Source organism: Doryrhamphus excisus, linkage group LG5 (assembly GCF_037039965.1).
Source record: "Doryrhamphus excisus strain RoL-2023G ecotype Guam linkage group LG5, RoL_Dexc_Guam_v1.1, whole genome shotgun sequence".
Lineage (NCBI taxonomy): Eukaryota > Metazoa > Chordata > Actinopteri > Syngnathiformes > Syngnathidae > Doryrhamphus > Doryrhamphus excisus.
The window spans coordinates 22,956,717-22,972,432 of NC_136361.1; the positions used below are offsets into that span (position 1 = coordinate 22,956,717).

The window sequence follows — 15,716 nt, forward strand, 5'->3', positions numbered from 1 at the left end:
TTTGCTGCTTTAGGACCTGGAAGACTTGCTGCAACAAAGGGAACTGTGAATTCTGTTAAAAATTCTTCAAAAAATCAGAAAAGAGAATGTCCGGTCATCTGTTCGTGACAGCACGACAACGATCCAAAACACACCAGCAAGTCCATCTCATGGAGGTTTGGATTTTTTTCTCCCTTATTAATTAAAACTTTAATTTTAAAAAGCACATTTTGTGTTCAGTTGTGTTTTCATTGACTAATATTTAAATTAGTTTGATGATTTTAAACACTCAAGTGTGACAAAAAAAAATAAATCAGGTACGTTCAAACATTTTTATGCATCACCCGTAGTTAAGTCAAATCCCATCACTTAATTTTGCTTTCATTCACATTTAACAACATTTTCTGAATCCAGGGAGAAAAATATCACAACTATCATAGTCAACATTATGAGCACTAATATAGTTTCAATAAGACTGCCCTGAACGCAATGCAGTGTAGTTCACAAACAAATCACTACCAAAACCAAACGCTCAGACCTCCATGCTAGTTAACGGTTGCATCGAAGCCCCTCCCGTTTGGAATGTGCCTGTGGACTAAATGTAACGCACCGTGCACGGTGGACCGACGTCACATCCTCATCGTCAGTGGCCGTCCTCTGCTCGGCTTGTTGGGTCCACAACACCTCTTCTTTATGTGAGGGACACCGCTTCGACTCTTGACTTGACTTGGACGGGGGAGATGTTTCGGGAAATAACCTGGCCACTTCAGGAGTGGAGCCAAGAAGAAGTTGCAGACCGGTGAAGCGCCATGTTATTCCAACGTGGGAGAGGCTGTCTTCACTTTCACACGGATGATAAGCTACTTGATGTTCTCGCAAAGCTAGCAAGCTAACCTGGGGAATGTTTGTTGAAATGAGCATGTCTTTAGCTAGCTAGTGGCTTGTTAAGGTGGCAGACCGCAAGAAAGACACACTTTGGTGTTCAAACATGCGGATTAAAATAGCGTTAATGTCGGGAATGGGTTATATAAAATGTGCATGATCCGGCGTTAGCTTGGGTACCAGTTTCCTCAAGGAAAGACACTTTTGTGTCCAGGCATGTCCTCACGGAAAACAGCTAACGTTTTTCTGGTCTTTTCTAGATAGAGTAGTAGTATTAATAGTAGTATTAAGAAAATGTACATTGGCGGTAAAGTAAAGTTAACGCCGTATAGAGAAATATAACCTCTCTGCCACCATTAAGGCACATTAGTAGCATAGGACAAACTTTTGCCAGTTAATCGACGGAATATCGACGAGGAGCCGATCTGGATGAACATTAGAAGTCGCCCACATGCTTTGGATCAGTTCTCGGACTTGTGAAAGGCATCTGAAGCAGAAGGTGGGAGAGTCGCAGCCCGGGGGAAGATGGCGGAGCTCTCCCACAGGAGGCGGTGAAGTCAGAACTTCGGAACCTCTTGGATTTATCGCCACGCAACTTAATCCACATCATTGGACACATGCAGGCCAAAAAACGCTACCTAATTTTGTTCTCCGCCGGTGTGTGTCTCATTCTGCTGTTTTGTTTCGGAGGGATCCAAGTCCCGCTGTCCAGACGGGGTCTAAGCCGGCGTGATGAGCGCAGTCCGGGGGCGCGGTGGCGTCGCTCCCCCGGGGTACTTAAACCTTTCAGGGTCTGGGAGCAGGACCCCAACGACGATGTTAATGAGCACATATCCTGGAGACAAAAGAGAGATGCAAACTCGGGTGTTTTTTCCGGGCAGCGCTGTAGAATGGAGACCTGTTTTGATTTCTCTCTTTGTGAGAGGAATGGCTTCAAAGTTTACATTTATCCCAAGCAAAAGGGAGAGAAGATGTCTGAAAGCTATCAGAACATTTTGTCATCTATTGAAGGCTCCAGGTTCTTTACTCCAGACCCGAGCCGGGCCTGTTTGTTTGTCCTGGGCTTAGACACTCTTGACAGGGACCAGCTGTCACCGCAGTACGTACACAACCTGAAGGCAAAGGTCCAGAGTCTTCCTCTGTGGAATGATGGGAAAAACCACATCATTTTCAACTTGTACTCCGGCACGTGGCCTGATTACACGGAAGACCTGGGCTTTGACATCGGCCTCTCCATGTTGGCAAAGGCCAGCATCAGCACAGAGAACTTTCGTCCCAACTTTGACGTTTCCATCCCTCTTTTCTCTAAAGACCACCCCAGGACAGGAGGGGAACGGGGCTACCTTAAACACAACACTATCCCCCCGTATAGGAAGTACATGCTTGTGTTCAAGGGGAAGAGATATTTAACTGGAATAGGTTCCGACACAAGGAACGCCTTATATCATGTGCACAATGCAGAAGATGTGGTCCTGCTCACCACCTGCAAGCATGGGAAGGACTGGCAGAAGCACAAAGATGCACGCTGCGACAAAGACAATGCAGAATATGACAAGTAAGTGCTATTGTTCATCATGCAGTTGTGTTGTTATCGTAATCTCCATGTTCTGCATTCTAAATACGCCCACAATGCTGTCTTAGAATGTTCAATTTATATTGGTTTCGACTCCTGGATGGGGCCATTACCAGTTGGTGGGTGGGGCCGAAGCAGCCTGCAAAAAAAAAAAAATCAGATGAATAGAAAAATCGACAGTGTTTTTGTTCGGTTTTCTTCATCTGTATTTTTAAGAACTGTTTTTGTGTCTGTCTATTCTATTTATCTGCATGACTCTTTAAAGTCGGGAGGACAATTCTTCCTTTGTTCATGATTTTTCCCCATTTAATTCCCATGTGATAAATGATTTAGTCAAGTTAATTCGTCCCCAAGTTAAATTTCTCACAGTTCGGTCACAATCTTTTCAGTCTATTTTAATCTATGGTCTTGCTTAGTCTCCACTTTTCTGTTCCTTTAGTATTTTGGGGAGACACATGTTGAATTGGATAGGTTATATTGTGATAAACTCACCATAAATTGTGAGTTTATACAATATTAGCTTCTAAGGCTTTTGATTTGCATGCATGTACGTATATACTGTGCATTGGCCAGTGGCATTTATTTTCTGCCACCAGACTGCTGTGTTGTTTTTGGTGGCTGCTGGGTGTTTGACTTTGGATCGTTGGGATGGATTAGATCGGACAAAACCCTGGTGCCAGTAAGGGGAAGCCATAGTGGGCCCTGTTTACTTAGTCAAATCCCAGTCAGACCCGACTGCATGAGCCAGAAATGCCCTCGTCCTGCATTGTGTCCTTTGTGACCTCGCCACTGTTTGGGGGACCTGCTTGGATTGACCATGGGGGCAATTCTTTTCTTTGCAGGGTTGTTTCACAGTATGTTAATCATGCCGCTGCTGAAATCATGACCTCTCTCAGAGGTATTATTACGTTTTGAATGTTTAATATGCTTGTCATCCCGCAGAGGATTCTTCTGTTTGTGTCTGTCTTCAACAGTAGGTATGAAACCCAGAGGTTCATTTATTATTGGCTCAGTTGAATGCCATTCTCTCTGTCGTTCAAAAGACGTGCCATCTGCTACCCGTCAGTCTCCCGTTGACTCATCCTGACAGCTCCTTGTTTGCTTGCAGGTAGAATCAGCGAGACGTTTCACAGAGTGATGGCTTAAAAACGATGCAGAAATGACAAATTAACAGAATACCCTGCCTTTCTTTTTTTCAAATGTTACACCAGTACAGTTACATCAATGTTAACACTAATATAGTCGTCCCCCACCACTTGGCATTTTGAATTTTATGGCTTTACTATATCTTGGTTTTTCCAAAACATATTTATTAATCATGCTCTTTTACGGTTCACACAGTCACAGTTTTTATGGTGCACAAAAGGTTTTAATAGCCTTCTTCCCTGTTTTGGCACAGTTACAGAGGTAGTCTAGGACCCTGCACGATTCCACGCACATGCACGTTGGCAATGTGATTGTTCCTTACAGGTTAATAATAACTGATACAATTCAAAATAGACTCAAAATTATGCACTGCACGCGAACTCACCCACGACTACATTCCCTTGCATAATAAAAATGGAATTTCATTAGTATCCCAAGTAGTTAATGACAGCAGACAGCTTGCACAAAATAATCGTAACGACTTGAAACAATCCACAGCCAAAAGAAACTGCAGTACTAAAACTGCAGTACAGTGTAGAAGTGATGGGACAAGCATACAGTCGGTGACTCAAAAGTCCAGTCTGACTGAGCCCACCCCAGTGGGAGGCCAGGAAGGGTGGAATTGTACCCAAGACCAGCACGATGTGGATGGCTCAGTGTGAGTATGCCCTTCCTGGCTGGACATAGAAGCCCCGTACCTGTTTGTGGCCTTTTGTGTGAGAAAGCCTTGTCATCCTTTCCCACTGGCAAAAGGAAGTTATGATATTTCTGTTGTTCTAATGACTGTGAGGAATGTACAATACTGAAGTAGCCATTTGTCAATCATGCGTTAAGCAGCCTGCAGCTTTGCATTCACACTTTCTGTGAAGAATCCAGATCACAGTGGGTAGTAGTCCTACAAGTATGACATGCTGAAGCTAACATGCTGTGTTCTTCTGTTGAGTGAAATAAGTAGAGCATATGGCATTCTGACGTGACACAATGGCTAATGTACTACAAATGCATTATTTGTTTGCATATGTGGCTTTTAGCTTGCAGCAGTTGCGAATATTTGGCGATGGATGGCATGGGAAGGACATCACTTCCAGACAGTGGATGACCCTCAGTGAAGCCATTCTTATTTTTGCATTTTGAACTCTACTTTTAACCTCCTAAAATCCAACACAGCAAAATGTGAATTCTTGCTATTTTCAGCTGGTGTTAAAATTTTCATCAGGATTGTGCAACAGGTGGATTAGCAGCATTACCACTAGATTATATGCATTTGGTTGGTACTTAGTTGCAGTCCAGGCAACTTCATATGCTCCACCAACTATTTTAGCTAGCATTGCAGCCTAGCGTTGAAAGCTACAGCTGGATGCAATTTTTAATCTCATAGAAAAAGCCCTTGCACAGTTTGTTTTCAATTCAAGAGGTCTTAACCTTCAAGAGGCCATGCAAAAGGAGAGAGAGAGCATGTAAGTTGTCTGGAGGGCACGATGGCACAGGGCTGAAGGATTAATTGCATTTGCAGTCATATTGCTTTATAATGAAATGTAAGAAGTGCAATTACAAGATGGTCACATAAGCAATGGCATACGGGAAATGACTGGGGCAGTATCAGAGTTCATTGCAAAAGTCATGATGCCTAATGGATTCACGGCGTGGATAAATAAGATTAACAGTTCATTATACTCTCCCATACATCCTTTAGTCAGAATACTGAACTTCAATCATACAAAAAAGCGCAGAGACAAACATCGCACCAATCTTAAAACTAGTAATAATTAGTGTTTCTTACATTGCATATAAAATGGCAATACTAATAAATCCCTCCTAATAATTACATTATTTTCCCAAATTGTTGCGCTCTGTGGTATAGCCAGAGGGTGAAGGAAAGGGGAAATACAGAAGAAACCCCAATGCCAGGCATCTGGCAGTGAGGTGAGTGCAGTAGCCGGCTAGGTGCTGACGTTGGTCAACTTGGTATATTTTTAGACTTGCAGGGTTTTAATCCTCAGTAATGGCCAAAGCTTCTGGCCCAGGGCAGCTATCCAACATGACGGAAGCTTTTACAGAGCTTGGGGGAAAACTGTTTGTCTGGTCACATTTTCCCCATACGGAAGTCAGTCGTGGTCACACACTCTAAAACCTAACGGACAAACCTATTCTAATTGCTTTCTTAGGACAGGAATTTTGTTGATATACTTATTGTCTTAAAGGGACCTGAAAGAAATTGGTCGGTTGAATGGTGCATGCTGACTAAAAATAGCCATTGCATTTTTCATTGAGATGAATAGAGAGTGACGTAGAATGTGAAAGTGTTCCGATGTCATTAAACATACTGTAACCACTACTTGCATGCTCTATCAATAAAGACTGTACAATATGTATTAAATGCAAGGGTATGTCAACTCTAAAGTTTTTGTATTTAGTAATAAATCATATACTTGCAGATGTAAGACCTCTCTGTCTAGATCCATTTCAAAGCCTCTATCAAATAAAAATTGACTGCACTGATTGGACGACTCTTACTCACAATTAAAAATCGGCTATCCAGCTGTCTTTCTGGGCTTCTGTTGTCAGCAGCAGATAATTGTCTTGTCCAAGGACCCTGTGTGGTGCATGTGCCAATTCCATAAGGAGGTTCTCTATCATTATGCGGAAGCCCACATTACTACATTTCTTTCCCCCCCTGCAGATGTACAAAGGTTGTGTTGAATGACTCAAACAGGCCAAAGGGTTGTTGTGCAAAACAAAACATGGTCACGACACCTGTGCCACACTTGTGGATAATTGAGGTGGAGGGAAAAATCTGCTTGTAAGAGTTTGGCTAGTTGACTTGCAGTTGAAGTAGAGTGAGAAGAGCTGAGAAGGGGTTTGCTGAAGAAACCTCTGTTCGTGTGAGCCTAAAATCACATCTACAGTCATTTCATACGCCATCAAAGTTGCTTTCTTAGTGTTGCTAGGGTTTATTCAATTATCCCACATGTACAGAGAAATATGTTATGACTGCTACAAGCAGAATTGAGCCAAATCTTGTGGATGTTTAATCCTGTAGCGAGTGCAAAGCAGACCTCCATGCCGCAGATATCAAGCCTCTCGATGTCTTTGGCTCTTTTTTCATATTTCAGATATTACATTTGATTTGAAAGGGCTTTGAGGACAACAAATATCCTGAATGTTCTTTTTGGAGATTTATAGAGAGGAACTGTGACTCATTTATGAGGTCACGTGAATGTGATTGTCCCCAGTATATTTTCCAAGGTACTTTGGCAACGTATGATTGCACAATGTGGATCCATGTTGTGCTGCATGACAGCACTTGGCAGCATAAAATGGGCAAACACTTTTCTGGCCATGTAGTTACTTGGTTCAGTAGATCAAATACATACATGCACAGAACATTTACACACGCTGGTATGACACCCTTTTGTACCAAATATGAGATTCAACTCATATTATGAGAGAAATGAAAGCTCACATAAAGTTGGTCCAATGTGTGTGCAGGGTTTCTGCTGCATGTAATTAATTGTGGCGCAATGCTACAGCAAAATGAAAGCTTTTTTCCCTAAATAATACATTGTATAAATGGACATACTATATCACATGGTTTCCAGTATGGTGATTCCAAAGGTAGTTTGGGTCGCGTGTGTGACCACATCAGAAATGCCACTCTCGATGTCATCTGAAATCTGTCAGTTGACATTCAACTCCTTCCTGATTCGCTCTTGCGCCACGTGTCAAAAAAAGTGGAGATGTCCATAGCCACACATGGATAATGCAACTTTCTTTATTCTTATTCTTATTACGGATAAATGGTAAGATGCCTATATCCATAACAAACTTTATTATCAGTTCACTTTCAGCAGCTAGTTACGTAGAAAAAAAGTCAATGGCTGTCTCTGTTTACAAGTTAGCCCTGGTATTCAGGCGTGGGTATCATTTCCATTAACAACACTTGTTTCATTATCTCCAAGACTCCCTTGTTCTAATGTAGGTTTCTGGAGAGCACTTAACAGCATTGCTCGTCAACTCCATCGAGCTGGTAGAATGCAAAACAGAGACGTGCACAAAGCTTTCTCTGGCTGTGATGTAAACTGAAATGTGCTCTTTCTTCAGACAGAAAGTGGTCAGGGTTGTCCAAAACCTCCTTGATCTAGTGTTTCTCTTCTGGAGAGTTCTTGACAGCATTTCTCATCAAGCTGGCTGGTGGATGGCAGAGCATTCTATGGCTCTGATGTAATCCAAAATACACTTTCTTTGGACTGGCGGACGTGTGTCATGATTGTTCGGTGGTTTTACTTTGCTGGGGTTGGTGTAAGGATTAGTTGGATGACTGGAGACTGAGTTAGACAATCAGAGATGGAATAGTAATAATGTGGACACACACACGCTATATCTATACTATAGCAAACACATTGAATTTAATGTATTGTAGCTTATGTCTAAAACCATGTGTGAAACATCTGAAAGACTGTTGCAATATGACTAATAAGGTACTTTGATGCTGAATCTGCACAGCGTTATGCCGACACTCAGGTCTGTGCCAGATATCCACACACTCACCTGGGCTGCTTGAAGGTCTAATGTTTCCACATTCCTTGGGAATCACCTACTATGTTACAAGAGTCCCATTCATGTTTCATATACGAGAGGGCTGCGTCTTAACGAGAGTGGCTTTATGGCTAATTAAGCACGTGTAACGTGAGTGTGAAGGATACCCTTTAGCTTCTCGTAACTCACTGATTGCATGAGGTCAGACGGCCAGGTAATTAGAACATTAGCAACACTTAGGTGGAGATCAAATAAATTCATTGTTGTGAATCTTTATTTCATTTATGAATTCTTATAATTCACAATAAAGGGGACCTATTACACACATTTTCAAGACTTTGCATTGAGTTCTGTGCTCCTGTAGAGCAGCGACACACGATAATCTGCATAGAAACCTTTTTAGATCTTCCACTCACGTCCAGCAGTGTTGTCTTAGATTCCCTGCCTCCCGCACAAATTTACTCTACCCCGGCCCCCCTCCCGCCAGGCCCACTCCACTGTGATTGGTCACACTCCAAAGTGCTTCCGTGGACTTGGACAGTTGTTAATACTATGTACATACAGTTAATAATGGATTTTTTTTTCTATTACTGTAGATGGAATTGTGCTTAACTGTAGCTTTTATCCTTTTTTGTATCCTTTAATCTCCTGTTAACTCTCTGTAGACACTCTTAATTCTACATGATGTGTTGGAGTCTGACATGGGATTATCTTTACAGATAATGCATCCACAACTGTTGTTTTAACATGCATGGCCGCTAGGAATGCTCCGATTGATCGGCCACCAAAGAGTACCGACCAATTTCTGTGGAAAATCATGTGACTCTTGCAGGCCGCAGCGACCCATGCATGCGGTGCGGTGTCTTGCCTTAAATGTCTCGGGAATCATGCTCCTCCCACTTTCCTTCACTGTGCGTAAGTGCATGACACTCAGAAGGCTGAACTGGGAAATAAATAAAGAATGTATCGGACGAGATGACCAGCCTTTCTCGGCAGTGGAAGACACCAGCTTCACAGAAGTGCTCTCTCACGTACCTGGAAGTCCTGCTAAAGCCCCACTAATGTACTCTCGCATCCAACGTCTCCTTAAAGGAGCATTCTCATCATCTTAAGTTTCACAAGTGATCCCTGATCTGAGCATCCCTAATGGACACATATGGAAACGTGGCCTCCAGCAAGCTTTGCATTGTCGTTTGGTTTTGTCGCTGCTTTTTCAGCAAGCATAAATTGACTGATCTGTCTTAAACAGACACCAATGTAGTGTTCATTGATACTAATAGTACTGTAGTTCTAATTTGTTCTAATTGTCAATTCCACAAAGTAGCAAATGTACCTGCTGAGCGATTATCACAATGCACTTCCCTATTGTCATGTGAGAGACCATAGGGCGTACAAGTGTACATTCTTTTACTCATGGCGGAGTAAGAGTAGATTGTCACTAAAGCAATACCAAGTAGTCTGTTAATCCAAGCGAGTGGTAACTGAGGTGTAAATCGGATGAAACCTGAGATGTGCAGCTGAGTGGGAAAATGGGTTTAGATGAAGGGGTGGCGGACGGGAGGAAAAGAGAGCTGTCAAGATCAGGGAGTGTGTTTTCTTAAGTGGATGTCATCAATGTAAACACGGTGTTCTCTTCACTGCTGTTGGGAGGAGGCGGAGGGGGGGCTTTAGAATGTTGTGTTCCGTGTTTGATTGTACCGTGTAGGTATGCAGCTGCTCTTTTCGCTGCGTTTTATCTCGGTTGTTTCTGATGCACTCCAACATTGTCATCCCGCAGGTACGACTACAGAGAGATGCTCTACAACTCCACGTTCTGTCTCGTCCCTCGAGGACGTCGGCTGGGTTCCTTTCGCTTCTTAGAGGCATTACAGGTCAGTGATGCATGCACGCACAAACAATATTTATACCATGTAAATAACCGTAACAGTGAAGGGCCAGCAGCAGGACCATGATGACCACATGAAATGGCTGAATCCAATGAATCTGTTCCCATTTATAAATGAAGTGATAGGTGTTCCCTGTGGTGTTGTGTTCCCTCATTACAGGCAGCTTGTGTGCCGGTGATGCTAAGTAATGGTTGGGAGCTCCCCTTCTCCGAGATCATTGACTGGAACACTGCAGCTGTGATTGGTGATGAAAGGCTGCTGCTTCAGGTAAAAATTAATATACAGCTATGTATAAAGTTACATCACTTAGTCAAGTTTTATATCATTGGTAAACACAAAGAATAGTGAATCTGTTTTTATTTATTACAGCATTTCTACAGTACTACTACAGTATATCAGTTAGCTGTAGCATTGATATCACCTAGAACAGGGGTGTCAAACTTGTCATTGCCAGCCTAATTAGGGTTTGCTGGTATTGTCTTATTTGTCTGATGTCAATTCATATTCAGTTGAACGTGAACCCAAATTGCACTTATGGTGGAGATGATAAAAAAATAAAATGTTTTCTTCATGGATTTATCAGCATGTCTGTTTGTCACAGATTCCCTCAACAGTTCGATCCATCCACCAAGATAAGATTCTATCCCTCAGACAGCAGACCCAATTCCTGTGGGAGGCCTACTTCAACTCTGTAGAGAAAATAGTTCTGACCACACTGGAGGTACGGTACTCATTCATGTTTGTCCAGACCATCATTTTAATGTTGGCTTCAGTGCCATATGGGCTTAATATGGGAGACCCTCCATATTGTTATCCCTGCCTTTATTGCTTTAACAGATTTAGGTTAAACGCCTGGTTGGAACGCCTCAACTCATCTGTTCAAACTTGCCTATTCTCCCCTATTTATTTATTGTATGTTCTCTTTTATCTTGTATTTTCTATTGTTTTTTATCTTCTGTACAGCGACCTTGGGTTTCCTGAAATGTATTATTTATGAAAAATGTATTATTATTATTATCAACTCTGCTTTCATCTGTCTAGATATGTTAGAGAAAACAAGCAAATGCACTAAGCTGACTTTACTATGTACCTACCCTACTGACAGAATGATTATTTTATGTAGGAGCCCCTGTCAATGAGCTCTGATGTTGGGAGGGGATGCAATGTTAATAAGTTGATGTTGGGCAGAGAAAAAACACGTGGATAGTAAATATCATCTTCCAAAGTATTGTTTATTCCATTGTAACTACAGACATCTTCAAAAGGATTTACCCAAAAGTAAATGAGTAGGTCATTTTATGCATGTATTCACTTGTGGTTGATCTTTTTGTCCTTTTTTGCATTCCAAGTAAATGATGTTAACACCCACATAAAAACAATTACTGCATTGTGTCACTTGCAGAAACCTCATGGTACTTAATAATACAACAGGATTTGGAACAGTGTCCTGTGACTTTATTTAAATGCAGTACCTAATAATAGAAAATGCCTCACATCCAAAAATAAAAAGTGCCAAAGGAAACAATAAAAGAGCATTTCAAAGAAGTGACAGCATGTGTAAATAAAATAAATGGACTCAAGAAGTTGGACTTCTTCCTGATGTCTCTCGTGACAGGCCGCAGCAGCATCCGATAAATTTTTAGTTTGTTTTTACGGAGCCTTCAGATTTTCTGTTCTGTCTGTGCAGATAATCCAGGACCGGGTGCTGCAGTACACCTCCAGGAGTAACCTCATGTGGAACAGTCTGCCTGGCGGTCTCTTCGCCTTGCCCAAGTACTCCACGTACCTCGGAGACTTCCCCTTCTACTATGCTAAGCTCGGTCAGTAAATTATTCATGCGCTCGGTGTATGTTATAAATCACACAAATGATTTTTCAGTCATGACCCAAGACTGCAACAGCTGGTGTGTGGCAGCTGTTGAATTTGCCAATCTGTGACATTGCTATGATTTATGCACCGCAATTTTAATAATTTAACTTCATTGACTCCTCTGTTACATGTGTGCTTTGTTCATTTGGCCAAGTATGAAGCTGATGGAGAATACTGGGATTTGATTTACTGGCATGTCTTCAAAGGAGCTCTGGCCTTTTGGCTCCAAATTACTCCATTTTTCTAACAAAATATATAAGAACACCACGACTGGTGAGCAGATGTCTATATTTGTCACAATTTGAAGTGAAACCTGGTGGTTAAAAAAATAAAAGTACGTTAGTATGCACACATATTGTAGCACTTATCCTGCATCTGTTAGCTGATGACTTATTTTCTCGCCTTGGTGGCATTGAACGCTTGTTTTGCAGGTATCAAGCCATACCCAAAGTTTACAGCTGTCATTCACGTGGTGACCCCACTGGTCTCCCAGTCCCAGCCAGTCATGAAGCTGCTGGTGGCTGTAGCCAAATCCCAGTACTGCGCACAGGTGAGGCGAAACCTTTAGCATTTCCTTTGTCGTGATATTTTCTTAATGGAATATAAACGGTGACACCTTTGTGGGATGGCAGCATAAATCGGAACCCGCCTTTCAGCTTTAACAATGGCCCCTAAGGATTTATATCTGTATTTTATCATATTTATAATGTGTCATTTTAGGAAGAAGTGGGCTTTTACTGTGTGACATTACAGGATGATCTCTGGCAGGCGGTTTTATATCCTGCCCTCATGGACTCAAGCCACAATACGCCATATTACGACATGTGCGGCTAATAGTCCGATCGGGTTATAAATGTACAAATCTGTTTTTCTCCCGAAATTCAGTGTGTGCGGCTTAAACACCGGAAATTACAGTAGAACCATTATCTCCCACATCATTTGGATCCAGATTAAAAGTTCTTTTTAATCACATCAATCAAAGCGATTGCCAAAGATGTGTTCTTATATGGAGTATCATTAACCCGACGTTCCATTCCTGCAGGTGCTAGTTGTGTGGAATTGTGACAAATCTCTTCCCGCCAAGCACCGCTGGCCTGTCACTTCAGTTCCTGTCATCGTAATAGAGGGGGAAAGCAAGGTAAAAGCCATATCCTCATTCTGTTCTCATTACAGTCGGTATTACTGCAGCATTTTACATCTTATGGGCAAAGGAGGAATGCTCTGTCAAACGACGTGCACCCTGTTGTTTATTTCCCTGTAATTTGGAGCATGCGCTGCCCTTTTCATTCTATTTAAAGGAACCCCAGTCAAGCTAAAGTATTCATGTTTAAATGCAAACACGCTTATATTATATTTATGTGCAAATGTTTTGGATGTCCAATTCAGAAACAATAATCGAGTTCCATAGTTTTGTCTTCATGTAAAACTGCAATGCCGCTGCAAGATTTTCATCGAGGAAGTAGAAACGACAGAAAAAAACTAAATGGCATTCCTAACATACTAAGATTTGGGAGAAAAAAAAAGACCCTCATTAGAGAGAAGTCCAAAATGTGTTGCCAGGGTGGATCATGTCATCAAGAGAGTTCTCAGCACATTAGCAGCATGACGCTTCACATAGTTTCAATCTTCTTAACCCAAACTGTGGGGTCCCTGAACAGTAGGAAAGGGGAACATTGATTTGGTCCACACCGATTAACACAACAAGCTTCAGATTAATCGCCAAAGAAAATAATGGTTAGTTGCAGCCGTTGAACACTCTATAGATGCGCTTTGAAGGGAGAAAAGCCAAGTACCATTTACAGTACATTTATTAGGCCAGTCTTTGTGTCCCATGTCGATATCGACATACCATCAGTAAACTCACACGGAGGACCTTGAAGGGAAACACGGCAGCAATGTCCAAAAATCTGTGCTTTTTTGTTAGGTTGTTTATTTGTCTGTAAACTGGAGCATTATTTATTACCTGATCAAACAAGTGGACTTACTGTCTCGTAACAACTGGCCTAATGTTGCTCGTTTTCTGTCTCGCACATGAACACCAGGTCATAAGCAGTCGCTTTCTGCCGTACGACACCATCCCCACTGACGCTGTGCTCAGCCTCGATGAGGACACCGTGCTCTCCACCACAGAGGTTAGAATCCAAACGGACAGCACGTGTTTGCTTTTGTGTGCTTTTAAGGGAATGCAGGCTATGCTGTGGTCAGTTCATGTCTACATGCGGATTTAGCTCGCTTGGAACAATAAACTGAATAATGATCATGCAAATCACAACTGAGCAGGATTATCTCCCTCAAATCCTTTTTCTGACTCATTTTTTCCCCATATGTCCATCCAGGTGGAGTTTGCTCTTACGGTGTGGCGTAGCTTCCCAGATCGTATTGTTGGGTACCCGGCCCGCAGCCACTTCTGGGACAGCAACAAGGAGCGCTGGGGTTACACTTCCAAATGGACCAATGACTACTCCATGGTGCTGACCGGTGCAGCCATCTATCACAAGTACTTAGTCCTCACCGTTGCCGACTGGTCTCACGTGTGTTTACGTTACGTACTTATTGTAACGGCCTGGCTCCTTGTCCTCAGATACTACCACTACCTGTACACCACGTACCTTCCCGCCAGTCTGAAGACCATGGTGGACCAGATGTCCAACTGTGAGGACATTTTGATGAACTTCCTGGTCTCGTCCGTGTCAAAGCTGCCCCCCATCAAGGTCACCCAGAAGAAACAATACAAGGAGACCATGATGGCTCAGGTGAGCAAAGATCTACAACAGGAGAGTCAAACACTTAATAGAATATTAAATATTAAAGTGCGGAAGAACTGCACACAGTGAAAGTACAAATACATTTAGCACTTTTGACTCATGAAAACACATAAAAACAACCAAGGGCCTTGAGTTCGAAACCCTTGAAGCCCTTTTCTGTAGCGGACAGTTTAGTTTTCACTTAACACCTTCCCATTTTATTGACCTTAAAACTGTGCTATGAAAGATCATTCATAACTCATAAATGTTGTTGCTGTCCATTTTCTCTCTGCATACCTCATCTTTGTCCACCCCCACCCAGAGCTCCCGTGCTTCCCGCTGGGCTGACCCCGACCATTTCGCTCAGCGTCAGACTTGCATGAACAAGTTTGCCAACTGGTTTGGCACAATGCCACTGCTTCATTCTCAGATGAGGCTGGACCCAGTCCTCTTTAAAGACCAGGTGTCCATACTGCGGAAGAAGTACAGGGACATCGAGAGGCTATAACCCTGCAGAGCCCCCCCTGCTCTCTGGACACGGCTGAGAGAGTGAGGGCGGGGCATCCATTTTTTTTCATTGCACAAATGGATGAATGGAGAAGAAAATGAAGTGGGCAAGAAGGGTAACTACAGGCAGGTATGGTGTCCTCTGGACTGAGCCTTTTTCCCGTTTGACCTGTCCGTCACGTATGGGGCAGTAGCGGAGCGTGCAGCTCCGTCTCTGTTTTAGGTACAACACACTGAACACCACCTGAGGGCCTAAAACTGCCTGACTTTGAACTGGAATTGCCAAAGTCCTGCAATCGGATAATAATGTTTTTTGTTTTTTTTTTACCAAACTGTAACGAACCACTCCAGCTCACTAAAGGTCGTTCTCCTCTGTATCCTATGCACACATTCATGAACCTTTCTGCTGATTAGAATAGTTGGCAATATTATAAATAGTATATTATTCAGAATGAAGAGGATACCACTATTTTGGATGTGTTTTTACCGTTCTACTCAATTTTTATAAGCGCTGCTGCCTCTATTTTAAAATGGGTGGCGGAGTAGGTGAAGAGAGGAAGGACACGACCTTCACCAAAGCTCGGATCTTGTTCG

At 42.5% G+C, this 15,716-nt stretch overlaps 1 protein-coding gene across 1 annotated transcript; it reads left to right on the top strand.

Moving 5' to 3' along the window:
• The first annotated feature begins 617 nt into the window (after positions 1-617).
• LOC131105498 (exostosin-1-like) lies at positions 618-15,447 on the top strand. The gene is made up of 11 exons (XM_058053658.2): positions 618-2,416; positions 9,894-9,987; positions 10,162-10,269; positions 10,604-10,723; positions 11,690-11,822; positions 12,303-12,421; positions 12,914-13,009; positions 13,914-14,003; positions 14,208-14,368; positions 14,453-14,624; positions 14,938-15,447. The coding sequence occupies exons 1-11, from the start codon at positions 1,479-1,481 to the stop codon at positions 15,121-15,123; spliced, it is 2,217 nt and encodes a 738-aa protein (XP_057909641.2). The 5' UTR covers positions 618-1,478; the 3' UTR covers positions 15,124-15,447.
• Positions 15,448-15,716: the final 269 nt, after the last annotated feature.